At 34.1% G+C, this 18,830-nt stretch overlaps 1 protein-coding gene across 1 annotated transcript; it reads left to right on the top strand.

The window, feature by feature from the left end:
• Positions 1-9,182: 9,182 nt before the first annotated feature.
• LOC111901441 (UDP-D-apiose/UDP-D-xylose synthase 2) lies at positions 9,183-11,421 on the top strand. The gene is made up of 8 exons (XM_023897292.3): positions 9,183-9,602; positions 9,867-9,959; positions 10,069-10,176; positions 10,287-10,401; positions 10,491-10,624; positions 10,704-10,805; positions 10,887-11,115; positions 11,199-11,421. Exons 1-8 carry the CDS (start codon positions 9,327-9,329, stop codon positions 11,309-11,311), a joined length of 1,170 nt encoding a protein of 389 aa, XP_023753060.1. The 5' UTR covers positions 9,183-9,326; the 3' UTR covers positions 11,312-11,421.
• The last annotated feature ends 7,409 nt before the right edge of the window (positions 11,422-18,830 follow it).

Here is an 18,830-nt window from a genome sequence, read left to right as displayed (position 1 = left end):
TTTTAGACACCTTATAGGCATCTTTATCAAAAGTCAATATATAGGTAACTACTTATAATTATTTTCTTCCGAACAAAAAAATAATATTTCAACCAATAAAAATACCTTAAAAACTATATAGGGTGTCTAAATGATAAAATGAGGTGTTTTTTTTAACCAACCCCATTTAAAAACTATTCATTTGGTCAGATCATGATGGATTTTTGAATAACAACCATTTTTTTTTATTTCATCTCATTTTTGATTTAATGTTAATTTTAACCATCGTTATTGTTAATTAATTTAAACAACCATTCATGTGTATATTTTTAATTATGTAAAAAATAGTCTTTAAACATTCCTTTAGTTTATTTTGACATTTCAATGACCTCAAACCACAAGTTCTAAATGCATATAATTATATGTATAATTTCTTATTAAAGATTAGTTTTAACTAATTTTATATGATATTGATTTAAACTATCTGTTGTTTAATCAGTGGTGGACCTATGTGGAGAATTGGGGGTCCCGGGCCACTGCTCAATTTCCGGCTCGTAGTGTAATTTTTTTTTTTAATTTTTTTTATTAGGTGCACCCCCTTGAAGTATGAGAGACACCCCTACTAAAATAGTCTGCGTCCGCCAATGTTTTTAATTATTGTTCAACGTAGCAATCAACAAAATCTTTTTAATGTAATTAAGGAGAATTATTAATGTTATAAATTTTCAACTTGCAACGTAATAATAATATACTTTATTTATTAATTTTCAATATTATGTTATATATATTTTTCTTTAAAAAAAAAAATAACTAAAATATGTCCAAAAACTAGTTTTTTAAATAACTAAAAGATAGTTAATATAATACATATAAAATCAAAATCAAAATGTCAAATAAACGTATATATGTCCCCAAAATATAGATATATTTTTAAAATAACTAAAAAATAAATAAATGTTTTTTAAGTTCTTTAAAAATCACAATAATTCAAAATAATATTTAAAAATACATTTAACCAAAAGTTATATAAAATCAAAGTATTTGTTACATTAAAGATAATGTTTGTTATGTGAATAAACAATCTTAATGGAATTGAAAAATGGTCAGATAGATAGTTTTTAAATTAAACAATAGTTAAATATGACATTAAATAGAAAATCATATACATTAGACACTTAAAATAATAAAAAACTCTAAAATTAAAAATCTATATCGCTAAGATAATTATTCTCATACATATAATGTCTTGGTTCACAAGTTTACCTGCTACACAAAACTTGTGTACTAAGGTAACATATGTAAAAAAAAATAAAAAAAAAATAATCTAAGAGTATAGAAAGGAGGATCTTTGACATCTATCGTCCAGATAAAAAAGACATTTTTAAATAGTTATCTGTGATCACAGGGAGGTAAAACTTGTAAATTGTGTGCTTTTATAAAAGTTATTTAAAGTTGTACATCGTTTCTAGCTTCAACTATGAGCGAACCTTTTTTGGTGTTTACCTCGAGCATAAAGGATATCAGGATAATGTGGAAATTGCTAGAAAGGAATTTGATTCTTCGATAAAAGGAACCTTTTTATTTAGTTTATAATTTTGGACTTGTGAGTAGATATACTGTTGTGAAGTGTCAAACATATGTAAGTATAATTTTATGTTAAATTTTGTTGTAATTTTTAAGGTAAATTACATCATTCGTCCATTGTAGATGTACCAAAATGTACGTTTAGTCATTAATCCCTATGACTATAAAAAAAACTATTTTGCCTTAACAATTTCTTTTTTATTTTTCTGTTACTTATTTATTAGTTTTTAGATTAAAAAAAATATATCCCACCCTTCCTCTTTACCACAATTTCCTTCTCCGTCTCCCTCATTCACACTCAATGCCTGTAACCACCCAACAACACTCCTCCTCATACTTTCTTCGACGCTCCTCTTTTCTCCGTTGAGACCAAAGTCCAAACCCTCTTCAAGTAGGTGAAATCAGATCCACATACTCCAAAATCCAAACCCATCTTCAAGACGTTAAACAAAGAAATCAATACATCTCCCTCTAAATCTCCATCTACAATGGCTTCTCACCAACGAGCCTTCCATCTCAAACCAACAAACATTTTTGATAAGGACTCTCTAGTTGACGCACATGGTCTGAAAACTAGTTGACCACTCAACGTTCTCCAAACTTGAGTCCATATCCGACAAAGAGGTAATAGAACGACCATCACCACCATTTGCATGATTTCGATTTCGATTTCTGGAACCAATTCTGGTTTTTTATATTGGTTTGGTTTGGTGCTCATCCCGCTACTGTCGAGGAACCTCATATCGATTTCCTCTTCCAATCTTTTTTGGTGCAAGAGAGATGGAGAGACTATCGTTGATGGAACTACAATAGAAGGTTGCAGATCTGCACTCCGACAAGAAACCCTAACTAGAAACCATCTTCTATCAAGTAACCTTATATTGGTGGTGGTCGTCGATAGTGTTCTGAGAGAAAGGAGAAACATAGTAGGTAGTCGGAGGTGAAGCAATGACATCTACTTAAGAGTTGAGGCGGTGGTCACTAACGGTGGTGGCCGAAGACAGATTTTTATGCTTTCAACTGATTTAAGAGGAAAACAGAGAAATTGGGAAGATAGTATATGGTTCTAATTTTTTTAAATATAAAATGAATTCTAAATAAATAAATAAAAAAAGAGTAAATGTAGTATAGTCATTTTAAATATGGTAAATGATTAAGTGTGCAAATTTAAAGCAACAAGGGGCTAAGCATGTAAGTTTTAAACAAACGAGGGACGATCCGAATTAATTTTTGAAAGTAGAGACTAAACGTGTATTTTGGCATATACATGATAGAAGATTGATGTAATTTACCTTAATTTTTATGTCTAACACCACCAATCTAAAATAATATGATTTTAGATAAGGTTAATAAATTAGAAGTGTAACATAGTTTAGATTGTGTACATATTTAATCATTTATATTTAATTGTACATATTTAGTCATTTATGTTTTTTGTATATATTTAGTCACTTATGTTTTTTATTTTGTACACATATGACCATTACAAGATTAGGGTTTCAAAACCCTAACCCTAAAATCGAAATTTGGGCCTTTTAGGGTTTAATTTCCATAAACCCTAATTTGTTCAGTTCATCCATTATAACAAATTCAATAGAAAACAAACCAAGCCCTGATATCATTGATGAGCTTTATGCAAAACAAACAAACATAAACTCTTAAGTGTGCATGCAACCCTAATAAAGATCTATGTTTTCACTATCGAACCTATACTTATGAACATCAAAAGAAAATCCTAAGAACACTAGGCTATTTTCGAAAATACCAAATTAGGGTTAAGGATTACATACCTTGATTGTTATTGTAGCAAATAAGAATGAACATCTTCTTGTTGATCTCTTGGAAGCAACCATCACAATTGTCGTGCGTCTAATAGATCACATACAAGCTAGCAAGATGATGAATATAGAGAGATGAGAGGAGATAGCCAAATTCGTCCAAGGCTTCTTGAGAGAAGGAGAACACGAAAATGTGAAGGGATATGTCCTTTATATAGTTGAGGTAGCTTGATGCGGTTTAAGGGAGAAACCCTAAATTCCCTTGCTTGGCGACCATTCCCCTCATTCAAGGGGCTTGGACGAAAACTCTTGGGCTTGCCCAAGTGATTTCGTCTACCTCATCCAATGAGCTTGGACATTCTTTCATCAACTTTCAATAAATAACCAAATAGTCAATGCACTTTTAATTAATCCAATTAATACCAAAATTAATTCAAAGCAATTTCTGATTAATTATTAATTAAACAATATGATTTTTAATTAATATATCATTTTCATAATATATTAATAAATCAATTATTTCAATTTATTACTCAAATAATAAATTGTGACAACCCCAAATCTAATTCCGTTACAAATCCCATTTTCACTAACGGAACGTGTCATCATACGTTATTTTATGTAATATTTGGAATCGTCAATATCCAAATATCTAAATTTATGCATGGCTTAATTTTATCATGAGATTCCCGAGACATATAGTTAACTTTAAACATCGGGTAGCCGTGTATCGGGTGCGATTCCCGAGACATATGTAATGGGTGTGCACAACATTTGAACACTCATATACTACACACCCACTCTCTCTCTCTACTTTCTCTCTCTAGACTCGAAATCGGCCCCGATTCCGCTAATTTCCGACCTCCAAACGTAAGTACTCACCCTCTATCTTATTCTAGTCATACTTCATTGAATTTTAGGGCCAAAATCATAGGAATCAAGGTCCAAAGAGGAGTTTACGGCCTAAGAAGCTCCTTAGGCCGTAAACCCCCAAAAACCATGCCAAAGACCAAGTTTTTCCTTCTTGTGAGTTAGTATACTAATTAAGGCTTATAACTAGAAGAGTTTGGACATTAAAACACTAGAAATTGATGCTTAAAAAGGAGTTTACGGCCCAAGCTTGTGCTTAGGCCGTAAACACCTCAAACACCCCACAAATCCATGTTTAGAGCCCCAAAAACACTTCTAGGGTGTTTGGTAAATTAGACTTGACTCCAAGGAACACTTAAATGCATCAAACAACATCATTTGAGCACAAAAAGAGGAGTTTACGGCCAAGACTAAGCTTGGGCCGTAAACACCCAAATTTTTGTGTCAAACAAGTTCTTAAACTACCCTAATGCATGAAAGGAATTTATCTAAGGCCTTTGGAAGTGTGTTGTACCATAAAACGTCTCATTTTGATACCAAATGAAGAGTTTACGGCCAAGGATGTTCTTGGGCCGTAAACTCCCCACAAATTCATGCCAAATTGTTCCAAACTCACTATAGGGCCTTCTAGGATTTATCTAAGACATATGGGACCATGTTGTACAAGTAAAACCTACATCTTGAAGGATTTATAGGAGTTTACGGCCCAAGATCAACTCTTGGCCGTAAACTCCCCAAAAATGTCACAACTTATGATGTAAATCCTTCCCTTTTGGTCCAAAACACACACCACTAAATTAAGGAAGTGAGATAAGGCCCTAAACTCACATTTTGGAGTGTCACAAGAGTTTACGGCCAAGCCTAGGGGGCTTACGGCCGTAAACTCCCAATGGATGGCTTTTAGGCCATAAAATCTAAGAGAGTGAACTCAAGGACCCTCCCGTAAATCATCCATGGCCTTGTACCACTCCCGGGAACCCTTTCTAGGCCTTAAAACCCCGAAAACGACACTAGAATGTCCAAATACTATAATGAAAAGCACAAGATGATTAACTTCTTGTAAAATACATATTTCATATGACATTAGGGTCCTAAAAGGTGCTCAAGTGGTTATTTGGTACCAAACGCTCAATCGACACTATTACCCGATTTACCCGATTCACCCGATTTCCGCGATTTCAGGTGAGTTCATACCCCTTTAATGAACCTTTCAAGTGTTTTACATGTTTTAGGGGGGGAGATACAAGTTGCTTATAAATGTTTATGTAAAGTTTTACAGAACGATTTCCGAGTTACAAGGATTAATCACATGTGATTCACTACTCTTAGTTCAAATCACATGTGATTTGTCCCTATGCCTTATAAACGGGTTTCACCCTTTTCAAACTATTTTTAAACAGTGAGTCAGATAATAAACGCTCTTTTGGAAAAATACTTTTATTAAATCAATTTACTTATAAAATGTAACCACTCTGATATATTTATATAAATAAGACTTGGAGGACTTAGGACCGATATCTCGCCTTATTTCCTGTCCTTGTTTGATTGTGGGCTTAGGGTAGTAGTTATCCGTCCGACTGTCGTTGATTTCTTACTTATATAATTTGTATATCAGTATGGGATACGAATATTACTGCTTTCACTTAATGCTAAAGTCACTAACGTGCTAAGAAACATCCCCACTAAGATAACCATAATAGGTATGGTTAAGGTCGCTACCGCTACTACTCGCTAAAGTTATTACTATCTACACTATAATACTCACTATTACTAGACGATACACTAGTAGGAGAATACACTATGATCAATACTAAAAGATTACTACACGATAACAATAGAGAAAACACTAAACAAACAATAATACACTAACCCGCTACGAGATACTCTATTCGCTATTCACTACGCCCGGAGTGTTCCAGCAGGAGACGACTCTACATGTATAGATCTATACGGGGCAGACGCTATTACATCCCGACTGTTAACTCAGTCCGCGCCGTACAGGCCCAGGGATGCCACTACTTCACTATACTATGCATGACCGGGAAGGTCATGGGATCCTCCATTATCCTCACTATTAGTAATATACAAGGAATACACTACAACTACTCTAAAATACTACACTAAATGTTAAACCACATCCCGAAGTAAGTAAGTATCTATCACTAAAGGAAGCTCGCACCTCTATCATTGATCACGGGCTTACTTATCCTATCACGTTTGTTATTTGGAGGTTTGCCAATGTATTTTTAACAATAAACTGTTTTCAAAGATATAAAGAATGCACACTTTTCACAGATTGTCACTTACAATGTATTTCCTGGAAAATATGGGATTTTCTAAGTTTCTACTACTTATGAACATAAATGATACATCTTTAACACTAATGCTTTGTATACAAAAACTCACACAAAACTCTTATGAACTCACCAGCTTTATGCTGATAATTGTTTTCAAAATAACTTGTATCTTCAGGTCAAAGATAGACAGGTACAGACGCGACATTTTTGGAGAAGGTGGAGCACGCAAGACCCATCTCTATTTTTGATTTACTTTTGGGTGATTGTTAATCATTACAAAATACGCTTGTAATTAAACTCACTATGTAATACTATGGTTGTATGTTTCTTGTTTCTACTATTATGCCATTGTGATGATACTGTTCACTACGTCATCCACCCCGAAACGTATTCCGCCGTTATCGGTTTTGGGGTGTGACATAAATCAACATATCTTTCTCCATTATCATCCTGTCCAGTTACTAGGTTTGAGGGCAACCCAAAAGAACTATGCTACTATCAGTTCAAGTGTACACTAATTATAATTATAGACTTAGACACCTAATCCGACATAGATCTCATAACCATCATTGCCTTCTTTCAAAAAGGTATAAACATTATCTCCTTAAGGCTAAAAGCCTTTACATAATCGACTTTCAGCCCACGATCCTGAAATAAAAAATGACAGAAAACAGGATTTTACATGAGTAATATTCATATATGGATACACCACCTCCCGCCGCCACCAACCACCACCGCCGCCACCACCACCTCCACAACCAACCACCACCTCCGCCACCACCCACCACCGTTATATTCATTTATGAATAATCATTCTGATATACTTATTCATATATGAGTATACGTATTCATATATGAATACACTTATTCATATATATTCATCTAATTCTATTGAGGAAATCTACTCATTACACACAAGTGAAATTTCCGAATTAGAATATTTTTCAGCAATGATATTTTAAAATTCAAAATTTTATTTATAAAAGTTAAAATATGTAAAAGGTAATGATTAATGATTTCAAAATTTAAATCCCGATCTGACTTTTAAAATTCAAAATATGAATATTGATGTTTAAATATTTTAAAGTATTAAATGTGAATAAAATTTAAAGATGTCACATGATATCATTATAATCATACCCTAAAATGTGTCATTTGACACTTAATGATTTTTATTTATTATATATATATATATATATATATATATATATATATATATATATATAATAACGATAATTTTTTTTTTCTGGCTTATCCTGGGCATTTGAGGACCATTTGAATCCTTATGATCAATTCTGGTTGGAATGTAAGTATTATATAATTATTAGTTTCTTTAAACAATTTATAAAAAAACACATATAATGTATACATTATTTTATTAATGTAAATATCATTAATCCTTCAATCATTTTATTTATAGAAAATATATTTTAATAGTTGGAGAATTCATATACATGTGAAATACCGTATATACAAATGGTTTTCATCAAATTGGATAAATATTAATAATAACAATTATAAATGGTGTTCTTAAAAGGTAGTGATCCATACATAAGAATTTTTGGACATATATAATAATTTGTGTTTAATGAATTAATACAAACATATAAAACACAAATTGTTATGTGGCTAAAAACTCTTTTGTATGAATCAACACCGTTTTAACATATTGGATATCAATAATAGTTATAGATGGTTGGATAGAGCTTTGGATGAAAATTATTAATTTTCAAACATCAGGTAATACCGTAATAGTACCAAACTTTTGTTGGTGATTTAATCACCAAATATATTTTAGTGTAATGGATTTAACAAGTGTTTCAAGAACAGTGTTTTAGTTATAATTCAAGTTAGGAGGCGTGGGAGTGCACACTTGTATTTACTAAATATTGTTAGTACCGAACCCTGATCTACTGTGTCAATTTGCATTTTCTTTAAAGATGCAAATGCAAGGTGTAATTTGTATTTTCTGAAAGTTGAAAACTATTCTCGTTTTATCCGTTGTGTGGATAAGTCCGGGAAACACAACGACTTCTTTGAAACACAGAAAAACGGATATCAATTTCTTCTTCATTGTCTCTCAAAATTGATTCTGGTTTTGTGCCTAAAATCAGAATTGTTCTTCAAGAATTATCCTCGTTTGGATTTCGAGATACCCAAGGCAATTAGGGTCGAAATATCAAACAAGGAAAGTGTATAACACGATTCCTGTTTGTGATCCAGATTTCCTATAACCCAAATTTTCGAAATTCCCTAACAACTTTCATTAGTAATTTTTAACACTTTTCAAAATTGTAGTTGTAGTTCTCCTAAACAGGTTCATTATCGAATCGTATTCATGATGAATCGTAGATACGTGAAATCTCCTGACTTGTATTTGAGTTAAACTTTAAAATTAACGTCCCATTGTGTTAGATTCAACCCCAAAATCTTATCAACCGCGTAAATTCTATATTGATTAATTATGGTAAGCAATTAAATTAATATTTAAGATGATGCCTTTTGAGAAAATAAGTTATATCAAAGGTCAGCCACGAGTAACAAAAAGGGGACGACGTAAAAGTTAAAACAACTATGATCCGCTGTCGTCATCCCCATGGTATAACGGTACAACACCATTTATCGTCTACATGGCATTGATACTGTTAGCCGTGGGCCCAGTGTATAACGTCCTCCTCCCTCCTTTTATGATTTTATCTCTCCATTTAAAAGCCGACGCCCTTCCCAGTTCCCCCCAAATCTTACCGGAGACACCGTAACAGACACCAATCCAAACCCTACAGAGAAGAGAAGAGACCTATCGAAGAGAGTGAGCGAGATGTCAGCGTCGACGGCGAGGCTAGATCTAGACGGGAATACTATAAAACCGATAACAATATGCATGATAGGAGCCGGAGGATTCATAGGATCGCATATGTGCGAGAAATTGATGTCGGAAACGCCGCACACGGTGTTCGCGGTGGATGTTCATAATGACAAGATCAAACACTTACTTGAACCGGACTCTCTTCCTTGGGCAGGTCGTATTCACTTCCATCGAATCAACATCAAGAACGATTCTCGTCTCGAAGGCCTCATAAAGTCCTCCGATCTGGTAAAATGTTCAATTATTGCTCCATACCTGTTTATTTCCAGTTTTGGTAATATGAATCGTCTTAGATCAGTATTTCAAGTCATCTGTTTTTTACTAATATGTTAATAATGTGCAATATCCTGTTTAATGCTTGAAACATTAAACATCAAATAGTATTTTCAGATAATGTAAACAATGGATCATAAACTGTATAATGCTGTATAAGAATGTGTTTCATGACTAGCTTTCTACTGAATTCTGCTGTTCCTCTTTATTGATATATAGACATTAAATCTGGCGGCCATATGCACACCAGCGGATTACAATACGCGTCCTCTAGACACTATCTACAGCAATTTCATTGATGGTCTTCCAGTGGTAAGAATTGATTTGATTTTACATATATGATCAGTGTTCAGCATACATTACTAGGAACATTAAGAGCAATTCTACAGCTGCATGTTAAGCTTTATACTGTTGTTTTCAGGTAAAGTACTGTTCTGATAATAAGAAGCGGCTGATTCATTTTTCTACATGTGAAATCTATGGGAAAACAATAGGTAGCTATCTTCCTAACAACAGCCCCCTGAGACAGGTGAGGTTTCAGATCCTTAGTTTCTTGTATTCTTGCATGTGCTTTCCCCTTTCCAGTCTTGCCTAATTCGTTAAAAAGTTCTTTCTGTATGATATATGTTATATGTAAAGGATCCTGCATATTACATCCTGAAAGAAGATACATCCCCTTGCATTTTTGGCTCAGTTGAGAAGCAAAGGTGGTCTTATGCATGTGCAAAACAGTTGATGGAGAGGCTAATCTATGGTGAACAAAACTAACACATACTTTTGACTCATTTTGTCTAATAATATGAGAATCTCTCCTTACTTCTTTTTTCTTAAATCTTTTTACAGCCGAGGGTGCAGAAAATGGTCTTCAGTTCACCATAGTCAGACCTTTCAACTGGATTGGCCCGAGGATGGATTTTATTCCTGGAATCGATGGTCCCAGTGATGGTGTTCCTAGGGTTCTAGCTTGCTTTAGTAATGTTAGTTAAATTTTTCCTTGAATTTCTTGATTCTTAAGCTACTCCTTCTCCAATTCTACAATATTTTCCTTTTGTTCAGAATCTTCTGAGGCGTGAACCTCTGAAGCTTGTGGATGGTGGTGAATCACAAAGAACCTTTGTTTACATCAAGGATGCCATTGAAGCTGTTCTTTTGATGATTGTATGCTCTACTTCCTTACTTATCCTTTCAACACTTAATTTGGTATCTTTTTGCTAATAAAATGTTGTGCTCTGTTGTTAGGAAAATCCTGGTAGAGCTAATGGTCATATATTCAACGTGGGTAACCCAAACAATGAAGTTACAGTCAGACAACTGGCTGAAATGATGACTCAGGTATACTCGAAGGTAAGTGGGGAAGATTCAATAAAAACACCCACCATTGATGTGAGCTCCAAAGAGTTTTATGGTGAAGGTTATGATGACAGTGACAAAAGAATCCCAGACATGACAATTATAAACAAACAATTAGGTATCCAAATAATTCCCCTTTAGTTTTTATGAATTTGTTTCTTGGTAAGAGATTTAGGTTGGAAATTTGGGTGAATTTTTTAGGTTGGAATCCCAAGACACCAATTTGGGAGATGTTGGAATCGACACTTACATATCAGTACAAGACATATGCTGAAGCAATTAAGCAAACCATTGCAAAACCAGTAGCTAGTTGAATGTGCTTATATGAAAAGGGACTCTTTTTGTTTTTAGGAACTATACCTATATTTTGTTGTGTACCCTGTCATTAGACTCATTACAACCAAAAAATTGATTTACTTGAACATATCAAGCCTGAAAGATTCTGCTACATAAATGATGTCGTATTACTAAAAAAAAGTCATGCAAAATCGGTTTATAGGACTATTGGAATATTATTTTCACGTCATCATCATTTTTTAGTCGATTGTTTGTTAATAGTCTGTACAGTTTTAGTTTGGTTTCAAGGGGGTGCTTGAGATTTCTTAGTTTGGTTTCAAGGGGGTGTTTGAGATTTCCTTTCAAGCTAAAAAGTTCTTTCGACAAAATTATTTTTTTATATTTTGGCTTTTTACAAAAGAAAGTTTTAAAATGTGTTTGATTTATCTTTTGATTTTTCAAAAGCTAAAAATTTGAAAGTTATAAAAAGTCACCAATCCATAACTATTGAAACAACTCATTTTTATTTTTGCCAAAAAGCTAATCTAAAATTTTTTTTTAAAATAAAACATCTTTTTTTGATTTTTAGCTTTTTAAAAAAACCAAAAGTACTAAAGTCAACGATATGTTTGAAAGGGATCTCAAAACTCCAAGGTGAGGAGGAGATATTTCGACGAGACACACACTATTTTCATTTCAGTTTTGGGATCTGGAAACCATTTACATTTTTAACAATTTTAAATTGACCAAAACCAAACTAAATAACGTTTAATTTAATTGGTTTGAGTTATATTTTCTAGTAAAATAGCTCATTTTTATTCTTGCCAAAAAGTTAATCTAAAAGAATTTCTTAAAATGAAACATATTTTTTAACTTTTAGTTTTTTAAAAAAACCAAAAGTCTTAAAGGTCATTTTAAAAGTATTCCTAAACACCTCCCGAGTCAAGGATATTTTGAAAGGGATCTCAGAACTCCAAGGCGAGGAGGAGATATTTTGACGAGATGCACACTATTTTCATTTCAGTTTTGGGATCTGGAAATCATTTACATTTTTAACAATTTTAAATTGACCAAAACCAAACTAAATAACGTTTAATTTAATTGGTTTGAGTTATATTTTCTAGTAAAATATATGTCTTTCACAAACTAGGAAACTAATATAGTTTTTTTAGTCGTCCTATGTTTTAGTATGAAAAATGATGTAGAAGAAGTTAACCAACGACATCATGTTGGTTCAGATGTATTGACGTCAACCAAATAGTTTTATATTGATCAAATAGAAGAAGCTAACCAATGAAGTGAATAAATAAAAAGGCTAAAGGTGTACAAATTGGATTTTTTCCGAAACGGTTTTAGTCAACAAAGTCAAAACCAAATTGAATCCAAACTGGTTTTCGAGCAAAAATATTCGAATCGGTTAGGGTTGAAAAAAGACCTATGTTTTCTTCACTTTCCTATATTTTGCCAAACTTAATTTCGGTTTTAGGATTTAACAAATTCATTATTGATCATACATGGACCAAAAAACCAAACTTATGGCTTTGCCATGATGTAATGTACTTTTCTAGAGTTGAAGGTCGTTTGGGAGTTCAAAATGATATTTTTGTTAGCAGATATTATTCATGTAACTTTTGTATTTTTATTTGTGTATTGTATTAGCCTAGTGGCGGACCTTAGTGGTGCCCCAGGGGTCCCGGGCCACTGCTCCGACGCCGGCACGTAGTGTAAATTTTTTTTTTTTAATGTTTTTTCTATTGGGTGTACTGACTTAAAACACGAGTGACACTGCTAATATAGATTTATTTGGAAAAAAAAAATTTAATGTCACCCCTACGAAAATGTTCTGCGTCCGCCACTGTATTAGTCGATTGTATTGAAGCCCGATAGTATTAGCCTTGTATTGTAATCGGCCCTCATGGGTTTGTATTAATACTTTTGTTAATGACTAATTCATCATGGGAAATTATCTCAATTAGCATAGTATCAAGCCAAAAGCCATAAGCGACGATTCCTCTCTATGTCGACTCTTATCATCAATTGACACTCTCATTCATCTGTTTCTTCTTCTTTTTCATAATGACAGGTTCTACCTCCACCACCCCCACTCACAAAGCTTATGCTATTACAAATAAGAAACTTACGTTCCTCTCATTCTTGATCTCACAACTCGGAATTATGAAACTCGGAGTGATCTTTTCCGAGCCCATTGTATTGCTTGTGATGTTTTAGATCGTATAGATGATTCATACGAGCCACCTAACAAGCCACCGACAACAACAGCATGGGAACAACTCCATCAACTGGTCAAGCTCTGGATTTTTGGTTCTATCTCCCAAAAACCAATCACTGCTACCCATTCTCCAAATGCCAATGCCCGTAAGATCTGGACTAATCTTTACACCATCTTCTACGAGAACAAAGAATCTATAGCCATGCAATTGGAAACAGAGCTCCGAACCATCTCCATGGGAGACCTCTCCATTCATGACTACTGTGAAAAAGTTAAAAAAACTTGGAGACTTGCTTGAAGGCCTTAGAGAACCGGTAAAAGAATGCAACTTGGTCACACATACTCTTAATGATCTCTCCAACAAATACGAAGGTGTTTCCTGGATCATTCAATTCACAAAACCGTCCTTTTCTGAAATGAGATCCATGTTGTCAGTTGAAGAAACTCAACTTATATCTCCCTCCATCACCACTCATTTGCATGACAGCCACTCATCTACCCTTCTTCATGTAGGTTCAACCTAATCCAACCGTGGCAATGGAGGCGGTTCGTACCGAGCCAGCAACCAAAACAGACGTGGCAGGGGGTTCCAACAACCGATGGGGTGGTGACAATATCCCTCATCAGCCTCTTTGTTTTTCTGGTCAATGTGTCCAATAATATGGCTAGATTTTTATGCCTCCGCCACAACCACCTCGCAATAGTGACAGGATCCACCCTCGGCCTATACGCAACAGTGGGCTAGTGGACCTTCAACCCAGCAATAGCCATGTGGTAGACCCAATTCCAGCAGCCCTAAATTACTTGGCAGTCAACCTAACAACTCCACACATTAGGCCCATCTTCACCAAGCAAGTACAGATCATCCTCCTTGGGCTTGGTTGGGATCTGATCAACCCACCTCACTCCCGTAACTGTTTAATACCATGACTCTTAACAATTTGGGCATTGACGCTTGGGTTATGGACACCAAGAGTGACTGACCATGTTCATGTACAATAAGGTATACTCAAAACGTATGTAATACTCATTATCCTCGATCTATTTATGTTGGTAATGGATCTGCAATACCTGTTGTGACTTTTGGGACATTCTCTTTTTCCTATCCCTAATATCTATCGTCCCCTTCACTTAAAAAATGTTCTTATCACACCCGACATTGTCAAAAATCTTATTTTTGTTAGCAACTTCACTACTTATAATAATTGTTTTATTGATTTTGATCCTTATGGTTTTACCGTTCTTAATTATCAGACCGCCTCCCTCTAATCCATTGTGATAGCACCATGCCCCTTTATCTTGTCTCAAGCTCCTCAAGTAATGCTTTTGTCTCCATCTCACCCATCACGTGGCATCAACGACTCGATCATCTCGACAATCAAGTCTTGAAGCATTTACTTCAAATAGTTCTATTTCTTGTCAATTTCCAAAAAATAATGTAATGTGCCCTGTGTGTTAACTTAGCAAACACACTAGATTACCATTTGATTTGTCCGATTCTTCTATTTTTGCACCTTTTGAGATCAGTCATTCTGATTTACGGACATAGCATATCTGTAGTAATGGTGGTTTAAAATATTATGTCTTGTTTCTTGATCATTTCACTCACTACTTATTTTTTTTTTGGTGATTAAGATTTTAAATATTATTTGCAAAATAATTGTGGGTTCTAGTTTTGCATATGATTTGATTATTTGATATTTATTAAAAATAACTAATTAAATGTCACATAATTTTATTAATACATTGTTTCAGACCACATGATAATACATAGAAACTATTAGGAAACTATATAGCAATTGGTAAAAATATTTTACACATTACTCCATTTTTCAGACCACGTATTATCTAAAAATATAATTTTCTTAATTTCGATGGGTTATCGATCGTGATTATGAACATGCAAGAAAATGAAAAAAATATCAAATCTTACTTAATTATAATTGGAAAGAGATCTTAAATTAACATCCTTTGGAGTTTGGAACATGGGATTCCTTAAAGAAACTGTTGCGAAATACATATAAATATATAAAGTACATTTGTTGTATATATAATAGCTATACCAAATGAAGAAATGAATTCCCGTAACCGGTTGAATTTTCAACAAACACATCCATAATAAAACATATAATAGATGCTTACCTTAATGTAATTTATGGATGATATTATACATGCTAGAAGAAGTTTTGTGGGCCATTGATCCCGTGCCTAGTACGAGGATAATGAACTTAATGGAGCCTTGATAGCATGATGAGCTATTATAAATGAAGAGCAAATCGAGTCATCAAAACCATATTATCAACTTCTAACATAACTTTTGTGCAAGATGTTCTACGAAGGGCAAAATTGTCCATGTTTTTAGTGTGAAAAACAACACAATTGTCAAATTTTCTTGTAAAATTGAAGTTATTAATCAGTATGCTTACATGCAATTATTGACCAAAACCAATAACATCAAGCTTCATTAAGTCCTGCCAATCATGAAGCAAAAAATATAATAGCATCCTTCATACACTCAAGGTTAGTTTCCGAACTATGCCAAGTGAAATAAATATCTAGTGTAATGTAATGTAAAAGGAAATCCATCAAGAACCAAAACGGTAACATAAAGACTAAATAAATAGCTCTAACATGTAAAAAAAATACGAATTATGTATGTTTCATCTAGTTCGATACTTAGAATAGGTCCCTTATTGTCTATCCTTAATTTTAACTTAGAAAGTCAAAAACCATAAGTATCGATAATACCCCTTATCAAAATTTTGTTCCAAATCCTGCATTCCACCTTTAGACTCATTCTCTTTGTTTATATTGAGGCCTCAATATATCAAAACAGAATACCCATCACATGATGAGACTTAATAAACATAACATTTTACTTTCATTTATGTCGATCATAATGAATTTTGTAACTACATTTTGATTTATGAATTGTTTATCATGATCATTTTTTGGAACTCTGTTCAGCTCAATGAAACTTTGTGAACAAATAACATTGAATGTTGAAACAATGTGAGTTGTTTATGTGGCATGGGGTGACATGGTGTTCCTAATCGGCAAAATATTTATTCAAGCATTTTAACAAACAATTGACAGGAAAAATATGGCCTTGTTGCTCAACCCAAGATCCCATCAACCATCATGCCGTCATCCTAGTGAAACAACGCTATTGTCAACTTTTCTTGTAAAAATTGAAGTTATTAATCAGTAATGTTGTAATGTTTACATGCAATTGCATGACAAAATCAACAACAAAAAGCTTCATTAATTAACTTCTCTGCATAATCAAACTTGTGTACGATGAGAGGGAATAAGACACAATCGATGGTTTTTCTATAAATGATTAAAACAATCCTAATTTTGTCTTTGATTGGCGCAAATTCCCCCATATTGTTATGGTAGTAAAGATCCAAATCCATAAAAGGAGAATCAATTTTCACTGCAGCTTTTGGTAAAAGTTAACAGCACAGCCGTTTGTTTTACAGAGGGAGAGAATGAGAGACAAGCGATTGAGGCAAAAGATACAAGAAAAAAAGGCATATGTTGAGATATGGAGAGACACACAAAATCTTAAAGCAATGAAGCCTTACCATTTGATGCACCACATCTAATAATTCCAAAATAGACCACACGACTTTAATTTGCGGATCGAGCTCAAGATACGACCAAATAAGAACTGTAACACTCCAGGAAAACCCTACACAGGTTGATCCCAGATGCCTTGGACGCGTGTATGCCCTGCGTACGAGGTCTGAGTTGACTTGGCTAGTTTAACTTGGTTTGTTTGTTGATTTTGACTAGTTTTAACCAAGGGTATCTTGGGAAAAATGTTATTAATGGGAATTGTTTTGATATTTTGGAGTCGGATAGAACCGATTGTCGGAGCAGGGATTTATTCAGACTACATTCAGACTGAGAGGTGAGTTTTCCTTACTGTGTCGTGGGTCGAAGGCACCAATGTCGGCCCACTAGATTATGTATCCTGGTTATAGAATAGTATTATGCTAGTATATGACTAATTAGTATATCTGTATGATTATCTGCATTTGCTGGTTTTGTGTTTATGTTTATCTATTACACATGTCGACATATTATAGTTAGGTTGAGGCGGTCCTGCTTTGTGTTGTAGTCCAAGACACCCGGGGACTACTGGATAAGCTGTAGGCCCTGCGAGGCATTCCAGTCAGGTCGGCGGCCCGTAGAGCAGTCCAGATAGGTTGTAGGCCATACGACGCAGTCCAGTCAAGTCGACTGCTCGTAGAGCAGTCCAAATAAGTTGTAGGCCTTGCGAAGCGGTCCAGTCAGGCCGACTACTCGTAGAGCGGTCCAGATAAGTTTCCTTGCATGTACGCGATGTACGCCCAACGTATAACTTTCCTTGCATGTACGCCTTGCGTACGAAGTGTACGCCCAACGTACTAAGTCTCGACCCAAAAATTACCAAAATGCCACTATGGGCCATTTTGCAATCCTTCTTATACACATGGACCAAAATGCAATATTTCTTCATACATAGGGTTAAAATTGATATTACCTCATCATCGAGATGTTACAAGAACTAAGGCTACAAATCAAGGTGTGGACTGGTGCGTCGTGTCTAATGGTTGTTACAACGCTGATGACTAATCATGTGAAGATGAAGGTGGGGAATATGAACCAATGAATGCATCTAGAAAGACTCATTTGTAAATGAAGATGGGAAATCAAGTCGTATTTACTGATGAAACCATAAGTCGATTTATGGTTTGAAAACATAAATTGGTAGAATAGCTTAGATGGTGAGATGACAAACAGGTGAAATGGGGTTTACTTGCAAATCAACGGTGTTAAATAAAAAATTAGAAATTTCTAACCAAAAATCAAAAGAAATCATAAGAGAATCAAGTATTACATGATTAGAAGGGGGGATACAGAGAATCGGGTTTACCAAACAAATTCGATTGATTCTCCAGAGAAGAGGGGAGGAGATAAGGAATTTCAAAAAATTCAAATCCTTTTATCCTCAAATCACGTTAAATTGAATCGATTTCAAATTTCAATTCTGAATTTCATAGATGAAATTCGAGTATGTAGAAACCAAAATGTAAAAGAATATAAGCAAGCCACGTGGCAAAACAGATGTGTAGAAAGAAGACATGTGACTTGTTTAGGTTTTGTTTATTAGGCTAAGGAGAGTGGTAATACTCGTGACACCTTGTTACCTCAGATTTTGGAGTGTCGCCTCATTTTTTAACATTTAACACTTATTCTTAGCATTTGGTAGGGAGTGATAAAACTCCTAGCATTCTATTTTTTTCTTTTTCTAATTTAATTAAAATACTTTATTT

Source organism: Lactuca sativa, chromosome 2 (genome assembly GCF_002870075.4).
Source record: "Lactuca sativa cultivar Salinas chromosome 2, Lsat_Salinas_v11, whole genome shotgun sequence".
NCBI lineage: Eukaryota > Viridiplantae > Streptophyta > Magnoliopsida > Asterales > Asteraceae > Lactuca > Lactuca sativa.
This window is presented reverse-complemented; position numbering and strand designations above follow the sequence as displayed.

Excerpts from the sequence above, each read along its gene's own strand:
- LOC111901441 (XM_023897292.3), top strand. The coding sequence starts at position 9,327 with ATGTCAGCGTCGACGGCGAGGCTAGATCTAGACGGGAATACTATAAAA. Across the intron at positions 10,177-10,286 it reads ACAACAGCCCCCTGAGACAG|GATCCTGCATATTACATCCT; the intron begins GTGAGGTTTCAG and ends TTATATGTAAAG. Across the intron at positions 11,116-11,198 it reads AATTATAAACAAACAATTAG|GTTGGAATCCCAAGACACCA; the intron begins GTATCCAAATAA and ends TGAATTTTTTAG.